Source organism: Salvelinus alpinus, chromosome 5 (genome assembly GCF_045679555.1).
Source record: "Salvelinus alpinus chromosome 5, SLU_Salpinus.1, whole genome shotgun sequence".
Lineage (NCBI taxonomy): Eukaryota > Metazoa > Chordata > Actinopteri > Salmoniformes > Salmonidae > Salvelinus > Salvelinus alpinus.
The window spans coordinates 52,401,576-52,424,805 of record NC_092090.1 but is presented as its reverse complement, the minus strand read 5'-3'; the positions used below and the strand labels follow the sequence as shown (position 1 = coordinate 52,424,805).

Below are 23,230 nucleotides of genomic sequence, written 5' to 3'. Positions count from 1 at the left end.
AGTTGTCTTGAAAGCACCATAAATCCAGAGAATGCCAGACTTTGATGACACATTTTGATGACAAACCTCCGCGACACCTTCCTGTTCAAGTGAGCACAGCACAACAAGGTGAGTCCAACAATGTCTTGAATGCTGCTCTACAAATGATGTAATATGCCAGGGAGATATGTATACTGTAGCAAAGAAAGTAATACTAAGTGTATGTTGTGTAGTAAGCTGTTAGTAGCCCATGTGCCTCACCCTAATAATTTTGTCCCTTTCTCCTCTCATAACTTAGCCTACTTTAATGACTTGGTGCTGCACATGTAGACTATAGCCTGTTTTAGAGAAATGTAATCCTCAAATATTTTAAGAGCTTTCATTGTCTGCTTATATGCCCTCTTTGTCACGTTCCTGACCTATTTTTATGTTATTTTGATTATGTTTAGTTGGTCAGGGCGTGAGTTGGGGTGGGCATTGTATGTTGTGTGTGTTTTGGTTAGTCTATGGGTGTTGTATGTGTATGGGATAGAGTATTGTTAGGTTGTCTAGTTATGTCTATGGCTGCCTAGATTGGGTCTCAATCAGAGACAGCTGTCATTCATTTGTCTCTGATTGGGAGCCATATTTAAGGTAGCCATAGGCAGTAGGCTTTTGTGGGTAGTTGTCTTGTTTAACGTTTGTTGCTTGTCTGGGCACTTGCGTTATTTAGCTTCACGATCATTTGTTGTTTTTGTTTGTTTGTAATAGTGTTTTCGTTTCATGTTCATCTTCGTTCGTTTAATTAAAAGAAGATGGCTTATTTTCCTCATGCTGCGTTTTGGTCCGTCTCTCCTCCACACGATCGTGACAGAACTACCCACCACAACAGGACCAAGCGGATTGAGGAAGGAGGGAAGGAACTAAAGCAATGGAGAGAAGAGGAATGGAGTTGGGAGCAAATTTTCAATGGACAAGGACCCTGGGCTAAGGTTGGTGTGAATCGCCGCTTGAGGGAGGAGAAGAAGGCAGCCACAGCCCAGGAGCGCTGGTATGAGGAGGCAGCACGTAAGAGAGGCTGGAAGCCCGAGAGGCTCACCCAAAAATTTCTTGGGGGGGGGGCTAAAGGGGAGTGTGGCGAAGCCGGGTTGGATACCTGAGCCAACTCCCCGGGCTTACCGTGGAGTAAGAGGGCGTCGTACTGGTCAGACACCGTGTTATGCGGTAAAGCGCACGGTGTCCCCAGTACGCGTGCTTAGCCCAGTGCGGGCTATTCCACCTTGCCGCACTGGGAGGGCTAGGTTGGGCATCGAGCCGGATGCCATGAAGCCGGCCCAACGTATCTGGCCTCCAGTACGTCTCCTCGGGCCGGTGTACATGGCACCAGCCTTACAGGTGGTGTCCCCGGTTCGCCTGCATAGCCCAGTGCGGGCTATTCCACCTCGCTGCACTGGCAGGGCTACGGGGACCATTCAACCTGGTAAGGTTGGGGAGGCTCGGTGCTCAAGAGCACGTGTCCTCCTTCACGGTCCGGTATATCCGGCGCCACCTTCCCACCCCAGTCCAGTACCACCAGTGCCTACACCACGCACCAGGCTTCCAGTGCATCTCCAGAGCCCTGTTCCTCTTCCACGCACTCTCCCTATGGTGCGTGTCTCCAGCCCAGTGCCTCCAGTTCCGGCACCACGCACCAAGCCTCCTGTGCGTCTCCAGAGCCCTGGACGCACTGTTCCTTCTCCCCGCACTCGCCCTGAGGTGCGTGTCCTTAGCCCGGTACCTCCAGTTCCAGTACCACGCACCAGGCCTACAGTGCGTCTCAGCCGGCCAGAGTCTGCCATCTGCCCAGCGGCGCCTGAACTGCCCGTCTGCCCAGCGGCGCCTGAACTGCCCGTCTGCCCAGCGGCGCCTGAACTGCCCGTCTGCCCAGCGGCGCCTGAACTGCCCGTCTGCCCAGCGCCGCATGAACTGCCCGTCTGTATTGAGCCTTCAAAGCCGCCCGTCTGCCATGAGCCTGCAAAGCCGCCCGTCTGCCATGAGCCTACAGAGCCTTCCGCCAGACAGGAGCTGCTAGAGCCTTCCGCCAGACAGGAGCCGCTAGAGCTTTCCGCCAGACAGGAGCAGCCAAAGCCTTCCGCTAGACAGGATCAGTCTGAGCCATCCGTCTCCGCAGCGCCATCTGAGCCATCCGTCTCCGCAGCGCCATCTGAGCCATCCGTCTCCCCAGCGCCGTCTGAGCCATCCGTCTCCCCAGCGCCGTCTGAGCCATCCGTCTCCCCAGCGCCGTCTGAGCCATCCGTCTCCCCAGCGCCGTCTGAGCCATCCGTCTGTCCCGAGCCATTAGAGCCGCCCGTCTGTCCCGAGCCGTCAGAGCCGTTAGTCAGTCAGGAGCCGCTAGAGCCATTCGCCAGACAGGATCTGCCAGAGCCGCCAACCAGACAGGATCTGCCAGAGCCGCCAACTAGACAGGATCTGCCAGAGCCGCCAACCAGACAGGATCTGCCAGAGCCGCCAACCAGACAGGATCTGCCAGAGCCGCCAACCAGACAGGATCTGCCAGAGCCGCCAACCAGACAGGATCTGCCAGAGCCGCCAACCAGACAGGATCTGCCAGAGCCGCCAGCGAGCCATGAGCGTCCAGAGCCTTCCGCCAGACCGGATCAGCCAGAGCCTTCCGCCAGACCGGATCAGCCAGAGCCTTCCGCCAGACCGGATCAGCCAGAGCCTTCCGCCAGACCGGATCAGCCAGAGCCTTCAGCCAGCCATGACCAGCCAGAGCCGTCAGCCAGCCATGACCAGCCAGAGCCGTCAGCCAGCCATGACCAGCCAGAGCCAGCCAGCCAGGATCCGCCAGCCAGTCCGGAGCTGCCGTCCCTCAGCCCGGAGCTGCCGTCCCTCAGCCCGGAGCTGCCGTCCCTCAGCCCGGAGCTGCCGTCCCTCAGCCCGGAGCTGTCGTCCCTCATCCCGGTGTTGCCCCTTATCCCGATGCTGCCCCTTCAGTTAGGTGGGTTTAGTTGGAGGGTGGTCATTGGGGGGGGGATACGGAAGCGGGGAGTGACTATGGTGGTGTGGGGACAGCGTCCAGAGCCGGAGCCACCACCGTGGACAGATGCCCACCCAGACCCTCCCCTAGACTTTTGGTGGTGCGTTCGGAGTACGCACCTTCAGGGGGGGGGTTATGTCACGTTCCTGACCTATTTTTATGTTATTTTGATTATGTTTAGTTGGTCAGGGCGTGAGTTGGGGTGGGCATTGTATGTTGTGTGTGTTTTGGTTAGTCTATGGGTGTTGTATGTGTATGGGATAGAGTATTGTTAGGTTGTCTAGTTATGTCTATGGCTGCCTAGATTGGGTCTCAATCAGAGACAGCTGTCATTCATTTGTCTCTGATTGGGAGCCATATTTAAGGTAGCCATAGGCAGTAGGCTTTTGTGGGTAGTTGTCTTGTTTAACGTTTGTTGCTTGTCTGGGCACTTGCGTTATTTAGCTTCACGATCATTTGTTGTTTTTGTTTGTTTGTAATAGTGTTTTCGTTTCATGTTCATCTTCGTTCGTTTAATTAAAAGAAGATGGCTTATTTTCCTCATGCTGCGTTTTGGTCCGTCTCTCCTCCACACGATCGTGACACTCTTCATTTATGCTGCAGTTATGACTTGGTGTACAGGTAGAATACTGTAAGAACGGCCCATGTTCACAATTCTGTTGCTGTACATTTCAAAAGTGCTGAACAAATGGTTATATTGACTACGTCCATCCTAGCTCTCTCATTAATGTCTTAATCAAAATTACGGATTGCCTGTTATCCACTCGTTGTCCTTTTATGCCATAGTTTGTACATCTCAATTGTCAGTAGAAACCACATTTGTTTAAGCAAGTCAGCCATATCAGCTATGTTTTTTAAAAAGGATTCACTCCATGGTGCTGAAAAGAAAGCTCTGCTGTTGGGACAGCTTTATGTCGACCCTAACAGTTTGTGGGCACCGTTTGTCAAAGTTATAGTGCAATTAATGTATTGTTTAGTGTTGTGTTGTGTAGTGGCTTTGCTGGCATTCATCTAAAACATTTTGGGGGAGTTTTCCCCACCATGATGTACATGCTGCAATCACCACTGGGTGGGTGAATTATAACACATCAACCCTGTTACCTATAGATAGACAGTCTAGAAATGTTGAAACAATTTACATTTGTTTGGTAAGCTTGCATTCCATTCCCCCTGTCACATGGGGATCTATGGTTGATTCTAAATGAAACAGTCAACTCTGTTACAGTCAACCCTGTCACTTTATTTGGCACTTAATAGGCACTTGCTATAGTATGTATTTTTTTAAACTTTTGAGATGGGAAAACATGTGTTTTATTAAGTTGAACATGTGCTCTTTATGACAGAATGTTAGAATTAGGTGAAATAAAAGTTACACTCCCCAAAAGGTACTCAACTGGTGGAATGACCCAAGTACTGAACTGGAGGTGGGAGAGCTAACGATGCGTCTACTGTTGCTCTCTCCTCAGATTCTTAGAGAAGCTATTTCAATCTGATATTTCTCCTATGGTCTAAAATAGATGTGTATAGAGGACTCCTCTCTAATATAACATGTCACACATTGTAGCAAACTGATGGAATGTTAGGTGTCTCATTGAAAGTCTAACATCTACCATGACTACTGGATGTTTCAATTCTAATAAATAACAAAACAATCAACACCGTAACAACAATATTGCTTTTTTAATAAATGCTTTTATTAAAACGTAAAACTTTGCTAACAAAAATGACCTCATCAAACATCACTGGCCTGACTTGAGCAGCTCTGTCCGGGGATGGAGCCAGCAACTTAGCTGCTACCGGTCCGGTCCAGGCTACCTGCAGACCTCCTCCCAGACCTCCTTTTCAGCACCTCCCCTTAACAGGTGAGGTGGTGGAAATGATCAGAGTTGCGTTCAACTTGAATAAAGATGAGAAACTCTGGTTTGTGGAGCCACTGGTCTGAGGGGAGGACTTCTGTTTAAACAATGTCCATTTTTGGGATTTTTTCTAGGACTGTAGAGGTGGTGAGCAGAGATGAATTTAACTAGGATAAAGATGAGAACCTCTGCTCTGGGGAGTAGGGTCACTGACCTTCGATGGTTTGTTGCCTGATAAAGAGGATACTTGCTGGCTTGAGGAGACGATAATGTTTTGTGGAGGAAATGTGGCTTGATGACAAAGAGGAGGAGGAATTATTGGGCGACACTTTTAATGACCAACGTAACCTCAGTGGAACTGTGGCTTCTTCGAGTTCCAGCTCTAGGCAGACAGCACGTCAGGAATGCTGTAAGACATCAGAGACAGGTAAGTATCTATATATTTACATGTGTGTTGCATGTACACTAAACCCTCACATTTGGATAATAGAAGTGACAACATATATATTAACAGTGTAAAACATGAATAGATGTTTAAACATTCTTTACCCCATCTTAATTCTCTTCCAGATGCCTGGCCTTTTCTTTTTCTTTGAGGTTAGCTCTGATGTTTCAGCCTCTTCTGGAGCTTCTAGCTGCTGGCTGTCTGGCCCCCCCTGTTGGTTCTCTGGCCACTCCTGCTGGTTCTCTGAACTCCCCTCCTGGTTCTCTGCCCATGCCTGTTGCCTCCTTGGCCTTTCCTGGTGGTCATCTCGAGATCCAGTGGGCTGTGTTGTCTCCAGATAATCGTGGCTGTGTTGGGTGGTTAGACACCGGGTGTTGATTTGAGCATCAGCCTCCAGATTCATCTGCTCCAGGTAATGTCCCTTCATCTTCCCTCTCTCCTCCTTCAGTTTCTGATGAGTTTGTTTTTTAAGCAGGGACTGCTCTCTCCACTGCTTATTAAAACCCTCCATCTTCTTCCTTCTCTTCTCAGCCTTCAGCAGCTCCTTCCTCTTCTCCCTCTCTCTCTCTGCCCGTGTCATGGTGGCTGTTAGCCTTGTGTGTCCAGGGATGGCTGGTAGGGGAGAAGAAGTAGAGTTCACATTCAACTTAGGGATCTGGTAGCAACTTAAATGTAATGGGCACAGGGAATGAAGAATAGAAAACACAATTGGATCTCAATGATTCTTTACTCTTTTCAGTTGAGCAAGGCATGGAATTTGTCAATAAAGTGCAATAATTCCCATCCCGAATTGACCTGACCCTAAGTTTAACATGAGTCCCGAATGGCACCTATTCTTTGTATAGTGCCAGGGCATATGTGATCGCTTAGGGCCGCATGGCCACTAGTAGCCCCCGGATCCCTCCAAAACACGTTTTTGTGTGTGTTTTTTAGGAACTCTTTCTGGGTCTCTACTTAGTCTTGAGAGTTAGACTAGTAGATGACACAAGGTACCATTTAAACACGTGGTTGTTACATCAGCAGTATTTTTCTTGTTATGTCAGTCATTCACTCAATTAGCCATGTCAGCTAACATATTCTTTAGACAGTAGTTTTATATTGAAACAATGATGCAACATGGTGACTGGTGTGGAACTAATGTGTGTAGAGGAGACTAAAGAGGATGATGTCATAAGCAGAGGGAAAACAGGTCTTACCTATGTGGACGATCTTATAGCCCTCCTCAGCTTCTCTCTGATACGTTCTCTCGATCTTTTTGAGGTTCCTCTCCTCCCACTTCTTATTTATCCAGCCCACAGCTCTCCTTCGGATACTTTTATCAGGTGGGAGAATGTCCTCGTCTTCTTCCTTTTCCTCCTCCTCCTCTTCCTCCTCTAAGTCACCCCTCTTGTAATTTTCAAGGATCTCCCTTCTTTCCTCTTCCACCATCTCCTCTCTTCTGTTTGCCTCTATTATCTCTCTCTCTCTGATTAAAGCTAAATGGCCTTTAACGGCTCTCTTTCTCTCCTCCTCTCTCTCTTCCTCTCTCTGCCTCTCCTCCTCTCTTAGTCTGAACATTTCTTTCTGTCTAGCAATTCCAATCTCTCGTTTTTTATCCTGCTCCTCTTGTTGTCTTGCCCTCTCCTGTTTTCTTTCCATCTCCAGCCGTCTTTCCTCCTTCTCCCTCCTGATTTGTTGTCCTCTTTCTATGTGTTCTCGTTCCCCCTTCAACACTTCTAACCTTCTCTCTTTACGTCTATTGAAGACTTCCCGTGCTTTTGCTTTAACATTAACTACTACATGTTTCTTCATGCTTACTTCCTTTGCTCTCTCTTCTCTTTCCCTGTACTCTTCCTCTGCTTCCTTAATCACTTCATGCATTTCTTCCATCTCTCTCTCCTGTTCTATCTCCAGTTCATTCTGTCCTTGAATTTCCCCAAAAATATTTTTCTGCCCCTCCTTTCTTCTTCCTGCTTCCTCCCTCTCTCTCATGATCATCTTTTCTTTCTCCATCTCTTTCTGTTGCTGATCTTTTACTTCCATCTCTCTCTGATTCTCATTGTCTTTCTCCCTTTCTTTCTCTTTCTCCATTTGTTTCTGTCTCTCCTCTTGTTGTTGTCCTCTGTGTATCTCTTCTATCTCTCTCTGTCTCTTGTTCTCCTTCTCTCTTCCCTCCTTCTCCATGTCAATTTGCTTCTGTTTCAATATATCTTCTTCTTCTTGATATCTCTCAAACGTTCTCTTTCTCTCCTCTTGTTGTTGTCGTCTCTCTTTCTCTCCCATCTCTCTCTCCTCGATCGCTCTCTGTCTCTCTTCTTCTCTTTCTTCCTCTTCCATCTCTATTTGCTTCTGTTTACATCTTTCTTCTTCATACTCTCTTTCAATCTCTCTCTGTCTCTCTTCTTCTCTTTCCATATTTTTCTGTCTCTTCTCCATTGTCTTCCTTTTGATCTCTCTCTGTTTCTCTTTTTCACTCCCTCTTTCTTCCTCTTCCATCTCTATGTGCTTCTGTTTGCGTCTCTCCTCTTCTTCTTCTCTCTCCATCTCCTTCTTCTTCTCATCTTCTTGTTGTCTCTGTTTTGGTATTTTCTTCATTCTCTTTCTTTCTACCTCTTTCTGTTTGTTGATCTCACCCTCCATCTTCTCCTCCATGTCCATTTGGTTCTGTTTCCATTTATATTTGTCTGTTTCCATGTTTTCTAATTCTTTCAGCTGTTCCTTGATTTTCTTGAAGACTTCCTCCAATTCAGACTTCTTTTTGTCATTGATGAGGGCTGTCTGCATCTCCATCTCTCTCTCCACTCTATTTTTCATCTCCTCTTCACTTCGTCTCCAATCATTTTCTCTCTCTCTGTCTCTATCAAATTTTCTCTCTGGTTCAGTCTCGTCTTTCAATCTAATCTCTTCTTTCATTCTCGCAACCTCTCTGTCTAACACTAGTACATTTTGGTTAACCTGTTTCACTCTCTCATTCTGTCTTCTATACGCTTCTTTCGCTCTTTCAAATTTGATTTTGTATTGAATCTCTTTTGTTGTCATATCTTCTTTCAGTCTCTCAACCTCTCTCTCTAACTCTTTCACCTTTTCGTTAACCAGTTTGACTTTCTCATTCTCTGCAATATGCATGTCTCTTTCTCTTTCAAATATGATTTCCTTTTCAGTCTCTTTCAATCTCTCAATCTCTCGTTCTAACACTTTTATCGTTTCTTCTGCCTGTTTCACTTTCTTCTTCATTTCTTGTCTTTCCAATTCTGCTTTTCTCTCCCTTTCCATCTCCCTTTCTTTCTCTTTTCCCCTCTCTCTTTCCCTCTCTCTTTCTGTCTCAACAGGTTTGTTGTTCCAGGCCAGTCTTGGTCGCTGATCCTCCATGACTTTCTGCCATAGCCTCAATCTCTCTATCTCTTGCTTAAATTTAAAAGGTTAAATTAGTGATAATCTATGACCAAGACATACTTTCAAAGCATTTGCAGAGAATGATACATAGAAATACAACTTAGACCTAGGTAATTGAATCAAACAGTGGACAACATCAATAGCAGGGTCATTTTGATCAATTCATCTGGACAATTCATTGTCAATTAATGTATTGAAATGGTTTGAAAAAATTATGAGACATTTTATGGAATCAATTATGTCCAAAATGTGTACCAATACAAACACACAACTAGCTTGCCCATTCAGTTAGGGGTTTGAGAAATTCCCGTTGCAATTGAATGTTGCCTCTGATGTTTATGCTTGTAGAAATTACTCCTACAAATGATGTTTCACTAATGCAATTATTTACAACATGCACAGATACAGTTATCAACAACAACAACAGTAATGATGTTAATAAGGAAGTGGATATTCAACCGGCAGAAGAAAGGCGTAGGGGTTGAGATAAATGAAGGTTAGGTTTAGGACCTAGGGTTGGGTTATGGTAAAGGTTAGGTATAGTTTCAGTGAGGTTAAGGTAAGGGTTAACGTTTAGGAAAGGCATAAAAGTTAACATTGGGTTAGCATACAGCTGTCTGCCGCCATTCATTTTCAGCCGGGTGAATATACACTGCCTTTTAATAATAACAATGACATGTCTTACGTGGGCCAGGTGTAGGTCGTGGATGTACGTTCATCCACCTCTGGCCTGCTCGCCTCCCTACCTCTGAGGAAGTACAGTTCCCGCTCAGCCCAGTCAAAACTGTTCGCTGCTCTGGCACCCCAATGGTGGAACAAACTCCCTCACGACGCCAGGTCAGCGGAGTCAATCACCACCTTCCGGAGACACCTGAAACCCCACCTCTTTAAGGAATACCTAGGATAGGATAAAGTAATCCTTCTAACCCCCCCCCCCCCCCTTAAAAGAGTTAGATGCACTATTGTAAAGTGGTTGTTCCACTGGATATCATAAGGTGAATGCACCAATTTGTAAGTCGCTCTGGATAAGAGCGTCTGCTAAATGACTTAAATGTAAATGTAAATGTAGGTCCACCATCAGCAGCTCCAGCAGTTGTTTGAGTCTGTTGATCTCCTGCATTTTTCTCTGGTTCACCTCCCATTCTGTGGCTCTCTCTGCCTCCCTCTGTCTCTCTGCTTCCCTCTTTCTCTCTGCTTCCCTCTTTCTCTCTGCCTCCCTGTGGCTCTCTGCCTCCCTCTGTCTCTCTGCCTCCCTCTTTCTCTCTGCTTCCCTCTTTCTCTCTGCCTCCCTGTGGCTCTCTGCCTCCCTGTGGCTCTCTGCCTCCCTGTGGCTCTCTGCCTCCCTGTGGCTCTCTGCCTCCCTCAGTCTCAGGATCTCAGCCTTCCACTCTTTCATAATACCCCTTTCTACTCTTCTTCTCCTCCTTTCATCTTTCAAAAGGGCTTTGAGGTGGTCTGTCTCAGACTGTAGTTGTTCAATCATCTCGTCCTTCTCCGTTTCACCATTCCTCTTCTTCTTTTCCTCCTCCCAGAGGCACACTTGAAGTCTGTCCATCTCCCTCTTCTGATTTCGGATCGTTCGATCCTTCCCCCTCAACTCAAGCATGTGGGCTTCCTTCTCTGTACAGGTCTTCTTCTCTTCCCTCAGGAACTGAACCTCCATCTCTGCCTGCTTGTAGCTGGGAGCGAAGGAATGTCAACACATTATTTAGGAAGTGAACTCAGACAATTTATTACAATATTACAATAATAATTAAACTTCTGATCAATTAAACTGCCTTTAATCACACAACTCACTCAACTGTGACTTACAGTACGTGAATGTGATGAGTTGACTGTCCATGATGGCCAGAGGTGGGTAATGTGTAGCTCTGGTCCAGGGCGTTAAGTACAGCTTGCAGACACAGAGCCTTCCTTCAGCAAGCCGCACATAATGCCCTGGACCAGAGCTAGGTTATGTGATGAATGACTTACAGACTGTTCCACATGATAGGAGGGGGTAAGAAGACAGTCCCAGTAGGAGACGGAGATCGTCCAGAAGAAGAAGAGGTGTCCATCTCCTCAGAGACTGCAGGAAAGGTCTACAAGTTTTATTTCTGGAAAATAAAGAGATGCCTTCTTTCAGCAACAATGTGTGTTTCTATGTTTATGTCACTAGATGGTGCCATTTTACACAACATTTACTCACCAGGTCAGTGAATTCAGAAACAGCCTTCAGACTACAGTACTCAAGCTCTAGCCTACAACCCATCATGCATCAGCACGACTAATATAATAATACCTCATCACAACTTCATAATCACAGTACACCTGGATTGTGTTCACAAAGTGTTTCCGGGTAGGAGTGCTGATCTAGGATCAGGTCCCCTCCTGTCAATCAAAACGTATTCAGTTTGATTTAAAAGACAAAACTGAATATTGATCAGCACTCCTTCTATGAGACTTTGTGATAAGGAGCCTATGTGAAAGAACCTTTCTGGCATATGCTGGCTAGACAGTACACAGACAGACAGATAGTCTGACAGACAGACAGATAAGTCAGCAAGACAAACTGACAGAAGAGTAAATACAGATGGAGTGATTGATAGCAACAGAAAAAAACGAATCAATAATTAATAATTTGTATTTTATAAGGCTAAAAAATATTTCAAATACATTAACGTTCACCTTCAATGTGTTATTTTACCATGACAGAATTATAGGCTAAGTAGCCTAGCGGATGGTTAATGTATTGTACACTTTTGTAAATATTTGACTCACCTCAAATCTCACTTGTCAAAGCGCAGTTTTAGTGTGGAACCGAATAACATCTTCGGCATTAACTTTCTCTGTTCTGGAACTGTATTGTTGCGTCATTTGGAACGCTTGAGCGTCATAATCCGTTCACCGCGCCTGCTTGATTGACAGCTAGGGGTTCTCCTGCGCATCAGTGTCCAAAAAGTCGATATGGTTTAGCTACTCATAATTGATCAAGACACAAAATAATAACAGGACAGCCATAACTGTACATACAAACATACAATCACAACTCTGGTGCACCTGTCCAGGTCGAACTGTTCAGTATGTCACCATCACCAACTGCTGGACTACACCTGTTCCCCGGGGTACAAGAATCCAGTTGATCCGTTTTCAATTGACCACCGTTACCTCAAGAACCGCCTATTCCAATGAATTATAACCTCTTATTAGTTGGTCCCTGTGACAGTCAAATCCCAACGCCCTAACCGCCTGCCTGTTGATTGTGGTGCTCTGTTTGGATCTAATCTCTCCGATGTAGTAGTGATGGGATTTCTGAGTCTTTTCGGTGATCCGGAACATTTGGCTCCGTTCAAGTAAAAGAGCGGGTTCATTTGGCTCATAAACGGATCTTCCTTCAAAATGCTTAGAATCAATCTAGAACAATGAAAAAAATGCAAATATTCAATGTAAAAGCCAAAAGGTAGGCTTCCATTAAGTCAGATCGTGAAATGCGCTTTAAAAAAAGAAGAACTCGTTTTTAAGCATAAAATAAATCCTCGTGGACCAGATTGACCCCCTCTCCCCACTATTTATTGTTTCTGCAGTGAGGATTTACCCCCTTTATATAATGATGTTGTAATTTATCCACAGAAAAACGTTGTTCTGAGCTCAACAAGCAGTAGTAGCAGTATGCAAATCAGAGAGACAGATGAATGGCTCTTTCACCGATGCAATTCGGTTCCCGAGGTTCAACAAAAAGATCCGTTCAATAAGAGCCGTTCGTTTGTGAACGACACATCACCACACTGTAGTTCTCCACCATTGCGTATCGTGAGCTGGAGGAGCGTTCGTCCAATTTCTCATCCAAGTAAATGGCAGCGGCGGATCATCCATCCGCTGAACTCCCAAGGGACTGGGAGGATAGTTCACGATGCAACAAGCGTTTGGGGAGTACATTCGTTGTTGAAAGAAAGTTCAGACGCCATTGAAACGCAATGACTGTTTTTATATTCTTGAAGGACTCTTGCTCCAGGGAAAATCTCAGCAGCGATGTCTCTGCTGTGCGTCAGAGGTGAGATCTTTTCCTTCTTCACTATGCTTATTATACTGTACATATCTGTCACATTAATGACATTGCACTCAGGAAAGTTGTCTGTAGGCTATTGGGGAGATGTGCATAGACGTTGAGTTGTCACGTTCCAGTCCAAACATAACCTGGGATGTGAGACATGCTGACATGTTGTCTTTATATGTAGATTATATTTTGGTTTTATATTTCATATTTGATTGATAATTAGGTCTATGACTTTTGATTTCACTTTGGCTACCTTGCACCATATTGTCCTCTCTTGCTATATCTTACACTTTATGCCCTTGTGCAGATCTTCTCTCTAAACAATAGTCAAATCAAATCAAATCAAATTTTATTAGTCACATACACATGGTTAGCAGATGTTAATGCGAGTGTAGCGAAATGCTTGTGCTTCTAGTTCCAACAATGCAGTAATAACCAACAAGTAATCTAACCTAACAATTCCACAACTACTACCTTATACACACACAAGTGTAAAGGGATAAAGAATATGTACATAAAGATATATGAATGAGTGGTGGTACAGAACGGCATAGGCAAGATGCAGTAGATGGTATAGAGTACGGTATATACATATGAGATGAGTACTGTAGGGTATGTAAACATAAAGTGGCATAGTTTAAAGTGGCTAGTGGTACATGTATTACATAAAGATGGCAAGATGCAGTAGATGATATAGAGTACAGTATATACATATGAGATGGGTAATGTAGGGTATGTAAACATTATATTAAGTGGCATTGTTTAAAGTGGCTAGTGGTACATTTTTACATAATTTCCATCAATTCCCATTTTTAAGTGGCTGGAGTTGAGTCAGTATGTTGGCAGCGGCCGCTAAATGTTAGTGGTGGCTGTTTAACAGTCTGATGGTCTTGAGATAGAAGCTGTTTTTCAGTCTCTCGGTCCCTGCTTTGATGCACCTGTACTGACCTCGCCTTCTGGATGATAGCGGGGTGAACAGGCAGTGGCTTGGGTGGTTGTTGTCCTTGATGATCTTTATGGCCTTCCTGTGACATCGGGTGGTGTAGGTGTCATGATAGTTTGAATGAGTTGAGTCAACTACACTGTTGTTATCTTCTCAGTATGTACTGTACTGTCCCTGGAAGACACTCCATAGTTCACCTAGATCCAGTCCACTTTGTGCCACTGGTCAACTAATCATCAAAACCTCTGATTAGTGAATCAGGTGTGCTGGTGGTGGAATACATGATATGAACTGGTTAGGGGGAGGACAGGTTTGAGAAGGGAAAGACTAAATGGACTTTTCTGATCAACATCCCATTGACAGCCCGTCTGGCCAAAATCTTGAAACTGACTCTAACCTAAACACTAACAAAAACCAAACCCTTAAAGGTAGTTTCATCATTGGTGTGATTCAGACTGTAGTTTCTCAGTGTCCAGTAAACCTTCTCTCATCATGGGTGTGATTCAGACTGTAGTTTCTCAGTGTCCAGTAAACCTTCTCTCATCATGGGTGTGATTCAGACTGTAGTTTCTCACAGTGTCCAGTAAACCTCCTCATCATGGGTGTGATTCAGCCTGAAGCTGGAAAGGCCAGAAGCAACCAACCCGACCACTTTATTACTAGTTGGGGATGGATAGCATCTCTAGAGTCACAGTAGGGCATTTCCATGTAAAAGGACCCAGGAGCACCAATGTGATGTTCATAGGAGCATGTGTAATTGGGTGCCAAATCAAATCTAAGAGTGTATATTTTTGCGAAATGTAATTCTAGATACATTTTTCAACCAGTGAAGGCTTTGATTTCTGGGTAAACAGATAGAAAAGGGATCTTAGAAAACATCACCAGAAAAAGTCTTAAAAGGTCAATAATCAGAACTACATTAAAAAATAATAATGTTGACGTAAAGACCCCTGCCTACTAATATCAACACTTATATTTGGGTTTGGGGAAATTGTTTAAGGAATATTGACTTGTGCCTTGTAATTTCGTTACCAAAAACCCACATAACTTTCAGATATTTTCACATTTGGATTTGTGAGGAGGGAGGATAATGAAAGTTCACAGAAGTAACAAGTAATGTTGGAGCTAACAATTAGTTCTAGTGATTTTTCTGATATATATTTTGTTTGTGAATTATTAAGTGATTAAAACTTGTAATTCCGTTACCAAAATGGTTGCAGAATACCCAAAAAATCTGTTACTCTGACCAGACTGACTGATTTGGTTTCTTTTCACAGACACTATAAATGATTAACTGTATATCTCAGGAGTCATATTGAGTTGGTTTAAGTCTCAGTGGTCACACTGCACATGATTCAGAGTCAAGCTTACTGATTCAGAATCAAACTGACTAATTCAGGATCTCTGTTAACACTAGAACCGCTGGGCCTCAAGACACCCCCCATCAAGCTGATGAGCAGTCATTCTGACTGCAGCATTCTAACAGTGTAATACATTTCATATATGCTATCGCAAAAATAATCATTTGGTTGTTTTTATGAAAGCCATAAAAACATTGGAATACCATTTTTATTTGATATACAATAACACTGTAGCGGGTTTCTTATGTACCACAGGAGAACCAAGAAATGAAGAGCGACACCACGGCTGTCTTTCTGGCTTTTATTTTGATCTGCAATAGTATTGTGAAAAGACAGGACAGAAACACATCAGTCTCCAAAGCACCATCTGACAAGTTGTTCTACACAGGAGCATGAAGAAAGGTAAAACACATGTCTCACATCCCCAATACATTGCTAGGTGCTTTCAGTGTTGACAGTACCAAAATACAACAACTCATGTACAAAAACACTGCAACACAAACAAATTGCAACGTGAAATCGCCTCTATCCCATTCTGACCGTAGAGGACCAAACGACATCTCCCACAATGCAACGCCAGCACCAGTCGGCAGCTCAGCTAACCGTCTGCATCACAGAAAGGCATGCTAGCTAGCAACAGCAGCACTTTTAGCACTCTGTAAACTATATTAATAACAACAATAAAACTCTGAAAGTTACATGTTTCAAGAGTCTTGTTAGGATTTATGTTTATGCACTATAGCCTGCTACCATATTGTTTGAAGATTAATATTGTTTTGTTACACACACACACAAACAATACAGATGTGTAGGTGTGTAAAGACTGATCAACATAGAGGGACAGGCTATACAAGCTGTGGTCAATCTGGAGAGGGGAGGGGTGCATATCTCTAAGCCAACCAGGGAGGATAGGGCACTGGACAATACCATATTAGGAACTGTTTGAGTGTAGAATCGACGGAGACACAAGACAGATCTAATCTACCCAACAACCAGATGCGGACAGAGGAGAGCACTAAGGGACTTGGACAAGTCCGAGTGCCAGCAAAGGCTGAGCAAAGTTTAAACCGCGCTCAGCCTCTACTATGATAGACCAAAAGACGGGTTGGAACTAAAGCTGTCATAGTATAAAAACTGTTATTTGAGCACATTCCACAGTTCTCTGTTCTACCCTGCGCGGAGATACAGTGAACCCGTATATACGAAAATTGCATTCACCATTTATCGCTTGAGTTTAATTAAAATACTTAAAGTATATTCGGTGACTCTGAATCACATTTTGTCCTGATACCAGATTTGAACTGACGCAAATCTCTTTCAATCTCACACTCCCTTATAACAATATCTACAGCATTAACCTTGGGATGCTTTATTTATTTCACGTTATGGACTTCTACAAAGGAGTAATCTGCAACACATACCTTTCTCTCAGTGTTTTCTCGGACTGAGGAGAGCGGGAGCTACGGGTAGTACCAGGGTGTTAGTAGGTGACGCAAGCACCCGGATGAAATGAAATAAATTTAATGAAACAAAACCCGAAGATGTTAACATCATTCAGCTACTGTAGCTGCCTACCTAACATCAACAGGCAGCACCAGTAGCGCAACAATTCAAAATAGACACCAAAAGTAAAGTTCCTGGTGATCATAGCGATCTGACTCCCCCCTTCTGTCTGAAATTGGAATATTCCTGTTCGCGGGCTTGGGCAACTGACCCCCAACCTGGTTGTTATGTTCTGCGTTGTGTACTATTCTAATAATTTGAAGTTTGATGGAATAACCATTTGAACTCTACTACATTTATATGTAGATTATATTTTGGTTTTATATTTCATATTTGATTGATGATTAGGCCTATGACTTTTGATTCCACTTTGGCTACCTTGTGTAGCTTGGTTCATTCTGCGTTGTGTACTTTTAATTAGGACGCTGCCACAACTGAAGGTCTGCTAGTTGAATTATTTTTATTTGCCCTGCACACGAAGAGACAACACACATTATGTTAACCCTTGGCGCAGTCCTAGCCCTCAGGCACCTTGGTAGCCGAAAGTCAGGTAAAAGAGCGCCAAAAGGAAATAACAGGTGCTGTGTGCACACATTCAATGCACAACAGCACACCATACAATACAAGTAAAATGATACAGAACATAATTCGGACAAAATAAAATACATACCTGCACACGAAGAGACAACACACATTATGTTAACCCTTGGTGCAGTCCTAGCTCTCAGGCACCTGCGCAAGCACATGGACACTCACTCAAACACTGTCCCAAGTACTCACAAGTTACAATAGATACCCTAGTTAGCGAGCTTTGTGAAACTTGTTAACATAAATCTTTATATTATCCACATTGTAACAAACTTATGGTAGCATAACAGTACATTGTGTAACATTATGACGGTTTTATATTAAACAATTTCGGAGCCAAGGACAACATACCTTGCTAGCCGAAGGTCAGGCAAAAGAGAACAATAAGGGGGTACGGAAAGACAGATAACCCGCGATGGGCCAAACCAAAATATACAAAACTTTTACAATCACATGTATGTACAATATTGATATGAAAAAGTGTTTGTACACCAAAGAAAAACATTAGCTATGCAGCTGTAATTAAATTTAAAAAATACACTGAATTATTATTATTATTATCAAATTATTAACATCCCCTCTTGACCTGGCCTATTTGAATTGGTCCTTGTGTGCAACTTGGTGCATAATCTAGGGGAACAACATCACACTGCTACATTAAGTATAGTGATTGTAGGTGTGGTGATGGTAGGTGTGGTGAAGGTAGGTGTGGTAGGTGTGGTGATGGTAGGTGTTGTGAAGGTAGGTATGGTAGGTGTGGTTATGGTAGATGTGATGATGGTAGGTATGGTAGGTGTGGTGATGGCAGGTGTAATGATGGTAGGTGTGGTGAAGTAATTATGGTATGGTATTTGTGGTGATGGTAGGTGTGGTGATGGTAGGTGAGATGGTTGGTGTAATGGTAGGTATAGTGATGGTAGGTGTGGTTATGTTAGGTGTGATGTAGGTGTGACAGTTGTGGTAGGTAGGTGTGATAGTTGTGGTAGATGGGTGTGATAGTTGTGGTAGGTAGGTGTGGTAGTTGTGGTAGGTAGGTAGGTTTGGTGGGTGTGGTGTGGTGATGGTAGGTGAGGTAGCTGTGGTGATGGTAGGTGTGGTGATGGTAGGTGTAATAGGTGTGGTGATGGTTTGTTTGGTGAAGGTAGGTATGGTAGGTGTGGTGAAGGTAGGTGTGGTAGGTTTGGTGATGGTAGGTGTGATATATGTGGTGATGGTAGGTATGTTACTTGTGGTGATGGTAGGTGTGGTTGGTGTGGTGGTAGTTGTGGTAGGTAAGTTTGGTAGGTGTGGTGATGATAGATATGGTAGGTATGGTGATGATAGGTGTGGTAGTTGTGGTAGGTTGTTGTGGTAGATGTGGTAAGTAGGTATGGTGATAGTAGGTGTGGTGATGGTAGCTGTGTAGGTTTGGTGATAGTTGTGGTAGGTGTGGTATTTGTGGATTGTAGGTGTGTTGATGGTAGGTGTAATAGTTGTGGTAGTTTGATGTGGTAGTTGTGGTAGGTATGTGTGGTAGTTTTGGTAGGTAGGTGTGGTAGTTGTGGTACGTAGGTGTGGAAGTTGTGTTCGGTAAGTTTGGTGATGGTGGGTTTTGTAGTTGTGGTGATGATAGATATGGTGGGTATGGTGATGATAGGTGTGGTAGTTGTGGTAGGTAGGTGTGGTAGTTGTGCTAGGTAGGTTTGGTAGATGTGGTACGTAGGTGTGGTAGTTGTGGTGATTAGGCTTGGGCGATATCCAGATTTTCATATTGTCATACCATCCTTCTCTCATACCGGGATTTACAGTATTACCGGCATAGCACATGAGCGGGTGCTAAAAACACAAGAAAAACCTATGGGCATCTATTACCAGAATGCTAACAAATTAGCACAAACTGATACCAAATTCACATAGACGCTGTTAGCTAAATGCTAACAACTGAAAACGAACAAACTAATTGCAAAGCAGTGGAGGCTGATGAGGGGAGGACAGCGCATAATAATGTCTGGAATGAAGTCAATTGAGTGGTATCAAACACATGGAAACCCCATCTTTGATGTGGTTGATACCACTCCATTGACTCCATTCCAACCATTATTATGAGTCACCGCCTCCTCAGTAGGTTCCACTGTTGCAAAGAAAGGCAAATCCAGCTCATAAAGTTATGTAAGGGATAATCAAGAGGGACTATGCGTTCTCTGGCAAATAATGAACACTGTGGAACTGACCTTCCATGGACTTGTATTATTTTCCAGAGAACCCATAAAGCCTTGAGTTGATTACCCCTTTAATACCATGGCTATAATTTGACACATTTGCCGGTAGAAATGTGTTCATTTGCCGGTAGAAATGTGTTCATTTGCCAAGAGAAATGTGTTCATTTGCCGGTAGAAATGTGTTCAACATCCACTGAAGTAGCTAGCAAGTTTTCTAGATAGCTACAGTAGTTGCCTTGGTAACCAAACAAACATACTTGCTAGTTTAGATAACCAAACCATCAGTCCTAGCTTGCTATTATGAAAACCTAGTTCAACAATACCAATACTGTTTTCAATTTGACTTCATTTGTAATGTCCAAAAGTCCAAACGTAATTGCCGTGGATTGGAGGGAAGAGGTCTGTGAACCAATATCAGTTTGTTGTATTCATAAAAGTAATATGGGGTGGAAGCTACTGAAGTTTTAGGGAAGCATTTTTCAGGTAAAGTCAAGTCAAATTCATTTAAAAAAATTAAAGTAAATAAAATACAAAAGTAATTGACATTTATTAGTGGGATGTGGTTCCTGAACCAATGACAGTTGTTTGTATTTATGATATTAATATAGGTTGGAAGCTATTGACGTTTTAAGAAAGTATCTTTAATTTAAAGTCAATTTAAGTTGGTAGAATATCAAACAATACAAAAGTAATTGCTATTGATTGGAGGGATGAGGTCCCTGAACCAATCAAAGTTAGTTTTACTGATGAATGTCACATGGGGTGGAATCTATTGACATTTTACAGTATTATTCATGCAAATATAATTAACGTTTGTAAAAAAGTATTCAAAGTCAACAAATACAACACAAATTGCTGTTGATTGGAGGCATGACGTCCCTGAACCAATAACAGTTGGTTGTATGCATGAAAGTTATATGGAGGGGAAGATATTGATGTTTTTTTGAAGTACTTTTATGTAAAGTGATTTATTTGACATTTTGTAGATATTATAGAAGTTTAAAAAATTTGAGCGGTTCGAGAGGTCACTTTACAGTGTCAAATTTGTTTGAGATCTCTATGTCATGTAGTTGAGAAGGTATTGATATTTTTCATTTACATTTGCATTTTACATTTGCAGTTTTAAGACGGTTCCTTAACCCTCTGAGCAGAGGATAGCACATTTTTAGCTACATTTCACCTCCAAAAAGAGAATATGACACCGAATTGGAAAAACAAGGGGTTTAACTTATTCACTATCATCAGCCGATTTAGAATATTACATTTATATATTATTTATTTATTTATTTAACCTTTATTTAACTAGGCAAGTCAGTTAAGAACAAATTCTTATTTACAGCAACTACCTAGGAACAGTAGGTTAACTGCCTTGTTTCAGGGGAGGAATGACAGATTTTACCTTGTCAGCTCGGAGATTCTATCTAGCAACCTTTCGGTTACTGGCTTAACACTCTAACCACTAGGTTACCTGCCGCCCCCGGTAGCCTAGTCATCCTTGCATGTTCCTTTGAAGAGATATTGAAGAGCAAAGTCTGAATCTTTAATATAAAGCTAACTTCACTGCTGTAAAACACTGTATGATTGAATCATCCAATTTTGATTCACCAATAAAAACGGTGAGCTCATCTTTTAATAATAATGTATTCATCATAGAATCATCTTTGATTATAGTATTGTCAGTGGCGAGCCATCATTTAGGGCAGGTGGGGCAGAGCCAAACCCGTTTTGAGCCCCACGTGTTTAGCAAAAAAACATTTTGCAATTATGTTGCTTGTTTTGCCTCATATTTTGGCATTAATATGTGTCACATATCAGTTTGCAACCAATGAAGAAAAAAGAGTCATTGAGTTAATAAAGCCTCATACAGACATGGTCTCTTTTTTGCTTTCTTGAGTAAGGCAGCTCATTAATGCAGGTGTTTCAGCCTTTCTCAGTGCTTTCTGTGGTGGTGGGGCAGCCAGCGATAAATACGGAGAGTAGGGGTTGGTAATGTTCTGTAGTTGCGCCGTGATTGGTTCAGTGTTCTGTCACTCAAGGGGACACTACATCACTGCAAAATCTATGAGGAGAGCTCGAATATTCAAGCCCCTTGGGTGCTGCCATAGAGTTACATTAGAAGTGCCCATCCAATAATTCTCAAGGTCATTGGCCACAGATAAAATGACATCAAATCAGGTTATATTTACCATAGCTTTGATTGGACTGATCATGTCAACATCATATTTTCTATATCTTAGCTACCAAGCTAGCAGTCATCATCATGAATCCAGTCAACAATCTACTGGCAAATCCTTTCCAATCCTTGTCATATGAAGAGAAATTATGAAGAGAAATTATAGATAAAATGTATCGGTGCTCATCAACCATTGGACATCAACATTACACAACAAGTTGGAAATCGCAAATTCAACGAGTGGTTTGGAAGGAATCAGTGGCTAACTACAAGCTTAGCAAAGCAATCACTAGCCTGCAATTCAGCATAACTCCTGTCGCCTTCAAAACAACTGGAAACTCGGAACTGGGAAATCTTAAACTTCAGTGAGTTCAAGACAACTGGGAACTCCGACTGGGAAAACAAGTTTTGAACGGTCATCCAACTCGGAATTCCAAGTCGGGAACTCGGGCCTCTTTCTTGTGCTCTGACCTGAAGATCACTGACGTCATGATTCAACCTTGTTTTTTCTGAGTTCCCAGTTGTCTTGAAAGCACCATAAATCCAGAGAATGACAGACTTTGATGACAAATTTTGATGACACCTTCCTGTTCAAGAGAGCACAGCACAACAAGGTGAGTCCAAAAATTTATTGAATGCTGCTCTACAAATGATGTACTATGCCAGGGAGATATGTATACTGTAGCTAAGAAAGTAATACTAAGTGTATGCTGTGTAGTAACCTGTTAGTAGCCCATGTGTCTCACCCTAATCATTTTGTGCCTTTCCCCTCTCATAACTTAGCCTACTGCTCTGACTTGGTGGTGCATATGTAGACTATATATATTCACTATGTCCATCCTAGCTCTCTCATTAATGTCTTAATCAAAATGACGGATTGCCTGTTATCCACTCGTTGTCCCCTCAAGTGTCAGTAGAAACCACATTTGTTTAAGCAAGTCAGCCATATCAGCTATGTTTTTTTAAAGGATTCACTTCATGGTGCTGAAAAGAAAGCTCTGCTGTTGGGACAGCTTTATGTCGACCCTAACAGTTTGTGGGCACCGTTTGTCAAAGTTATAGTGCAATTAATGTATTGTTTAGTGTTGTGTTGTGTAGTGGCTTTGCTGGCATTCATCTAAAACATTTTGGGGGAGTTTTCCCCACCAAGATGTACATGCTACAATCACCACTGGGTGGGTGAATTATAACACATCAACCCTGTTACCTATAGATAGACAGTCTAGAAATGTTGAAACAATTTACATTTGTTTGGTAAGCTTGCATTCCATTCCCCCTGTCACATGGGGATCTATGGTTGATTCTAAATGAAATAGTCAACTCTGTTACAGTCAACCCTGTCACTTTATTTGGCACTTAATAGGCACTTGCTATAGTATGTATTTTTAACTTTTGAGATGGGAAAACATGTGTTTTATTAAGTTGAACATGTGCTCTTTTTGACAGAATGTTAGAATTAGGTGAAATAAAAGTTACACTCCCCAAAAGGTACTCAACTGGTGGAATGACCCAAGTACTGAACTGGATGTGGGAGAGCTAACGATGCGTCTACTGTTGCTCTCTCCTCAGATTCTTAGAGAAGCTATTTCAATCTGATATTTCTCCTATGGTCTAAAATAGATGTGTATAGAGGACTCCTCTCTAATATAACATGTCACACATTGTAGCAAACTGATGGAATGTTAGGTGTCTTATTGAAAGTCTAACATCTACCATGACTACTGGATGTTTCAATTCTAATAAATAACAAAACAATCCAC

General features: G+C 43.0%; 2 protein-coding genes and 1 long non-coding RNA gene across 3 annotated transcripts; 1 reads left to right on the top strand and 2 right to left on the bottom strand.

Moving 5' to 3' along the window:
• Positions 1-4,299: 4,299 nt before the first annotated feature.
• Positions 4,300-9,586, bottom strand: LOC139575079 (trichohyalin-like). The gene is made up of 3 exons (XM_071400066.1): positions 6,496-9,586; positions 5,404-5,911; positions 4,300-5,261 (listed from the first exon to the last, which is right to left on the bottom strand). Exons 1-3 carry the CDS (start codon positions 8,645-8,647, stop codon positions 5,237-5,239), a joined length of 2,685 nt encoding a protein of 894 aa, XP_071256167.1. The 5' UTR covers positions 8,648-9,586; the 3' UTR covers positions 4,300-5,236.
• A 30-nt stretch (positions 9,587-9,616) lies between these two features.
• Positions 9,617-10,729, bottom strand: LOC139575092 (octapeptide-repeat protein T2-like). The gene is made up of 2 exons (XM_071400090.1): positions 10,646-10,729; positions 9,617-10,350 (listed from the first exon to the last, which is right to left on the bottom strand). The coding sequence occupies exons 1-2, from the start codon at positions 10,726-10,728 to the stop codon at positions 9,660-9,662; spliced, it is 774 nt and encodes a 257-aa protein (XP_071256191.1). The 5' UTR covers position 10,729; the 3' UTR covers positions 9,617-9,659.
• A 4,547-nt stretch (positions 10,730-15,276) lies between these two features.
• On the top strand, positions 15,277-16,265 carry LOC139575107 (uncharacterized). The gene is made up of 2 exons (XR_011674894.1): positions 15,277-15,410; positions 15,554-16,265. It is a non-coding gene; the product is annotated as an uncharacterized lncRNA (long non-coding RNA).
• The last annotated feature ends 6,965 nt before the right edge of the window (positions 16,266-23,230 follow it).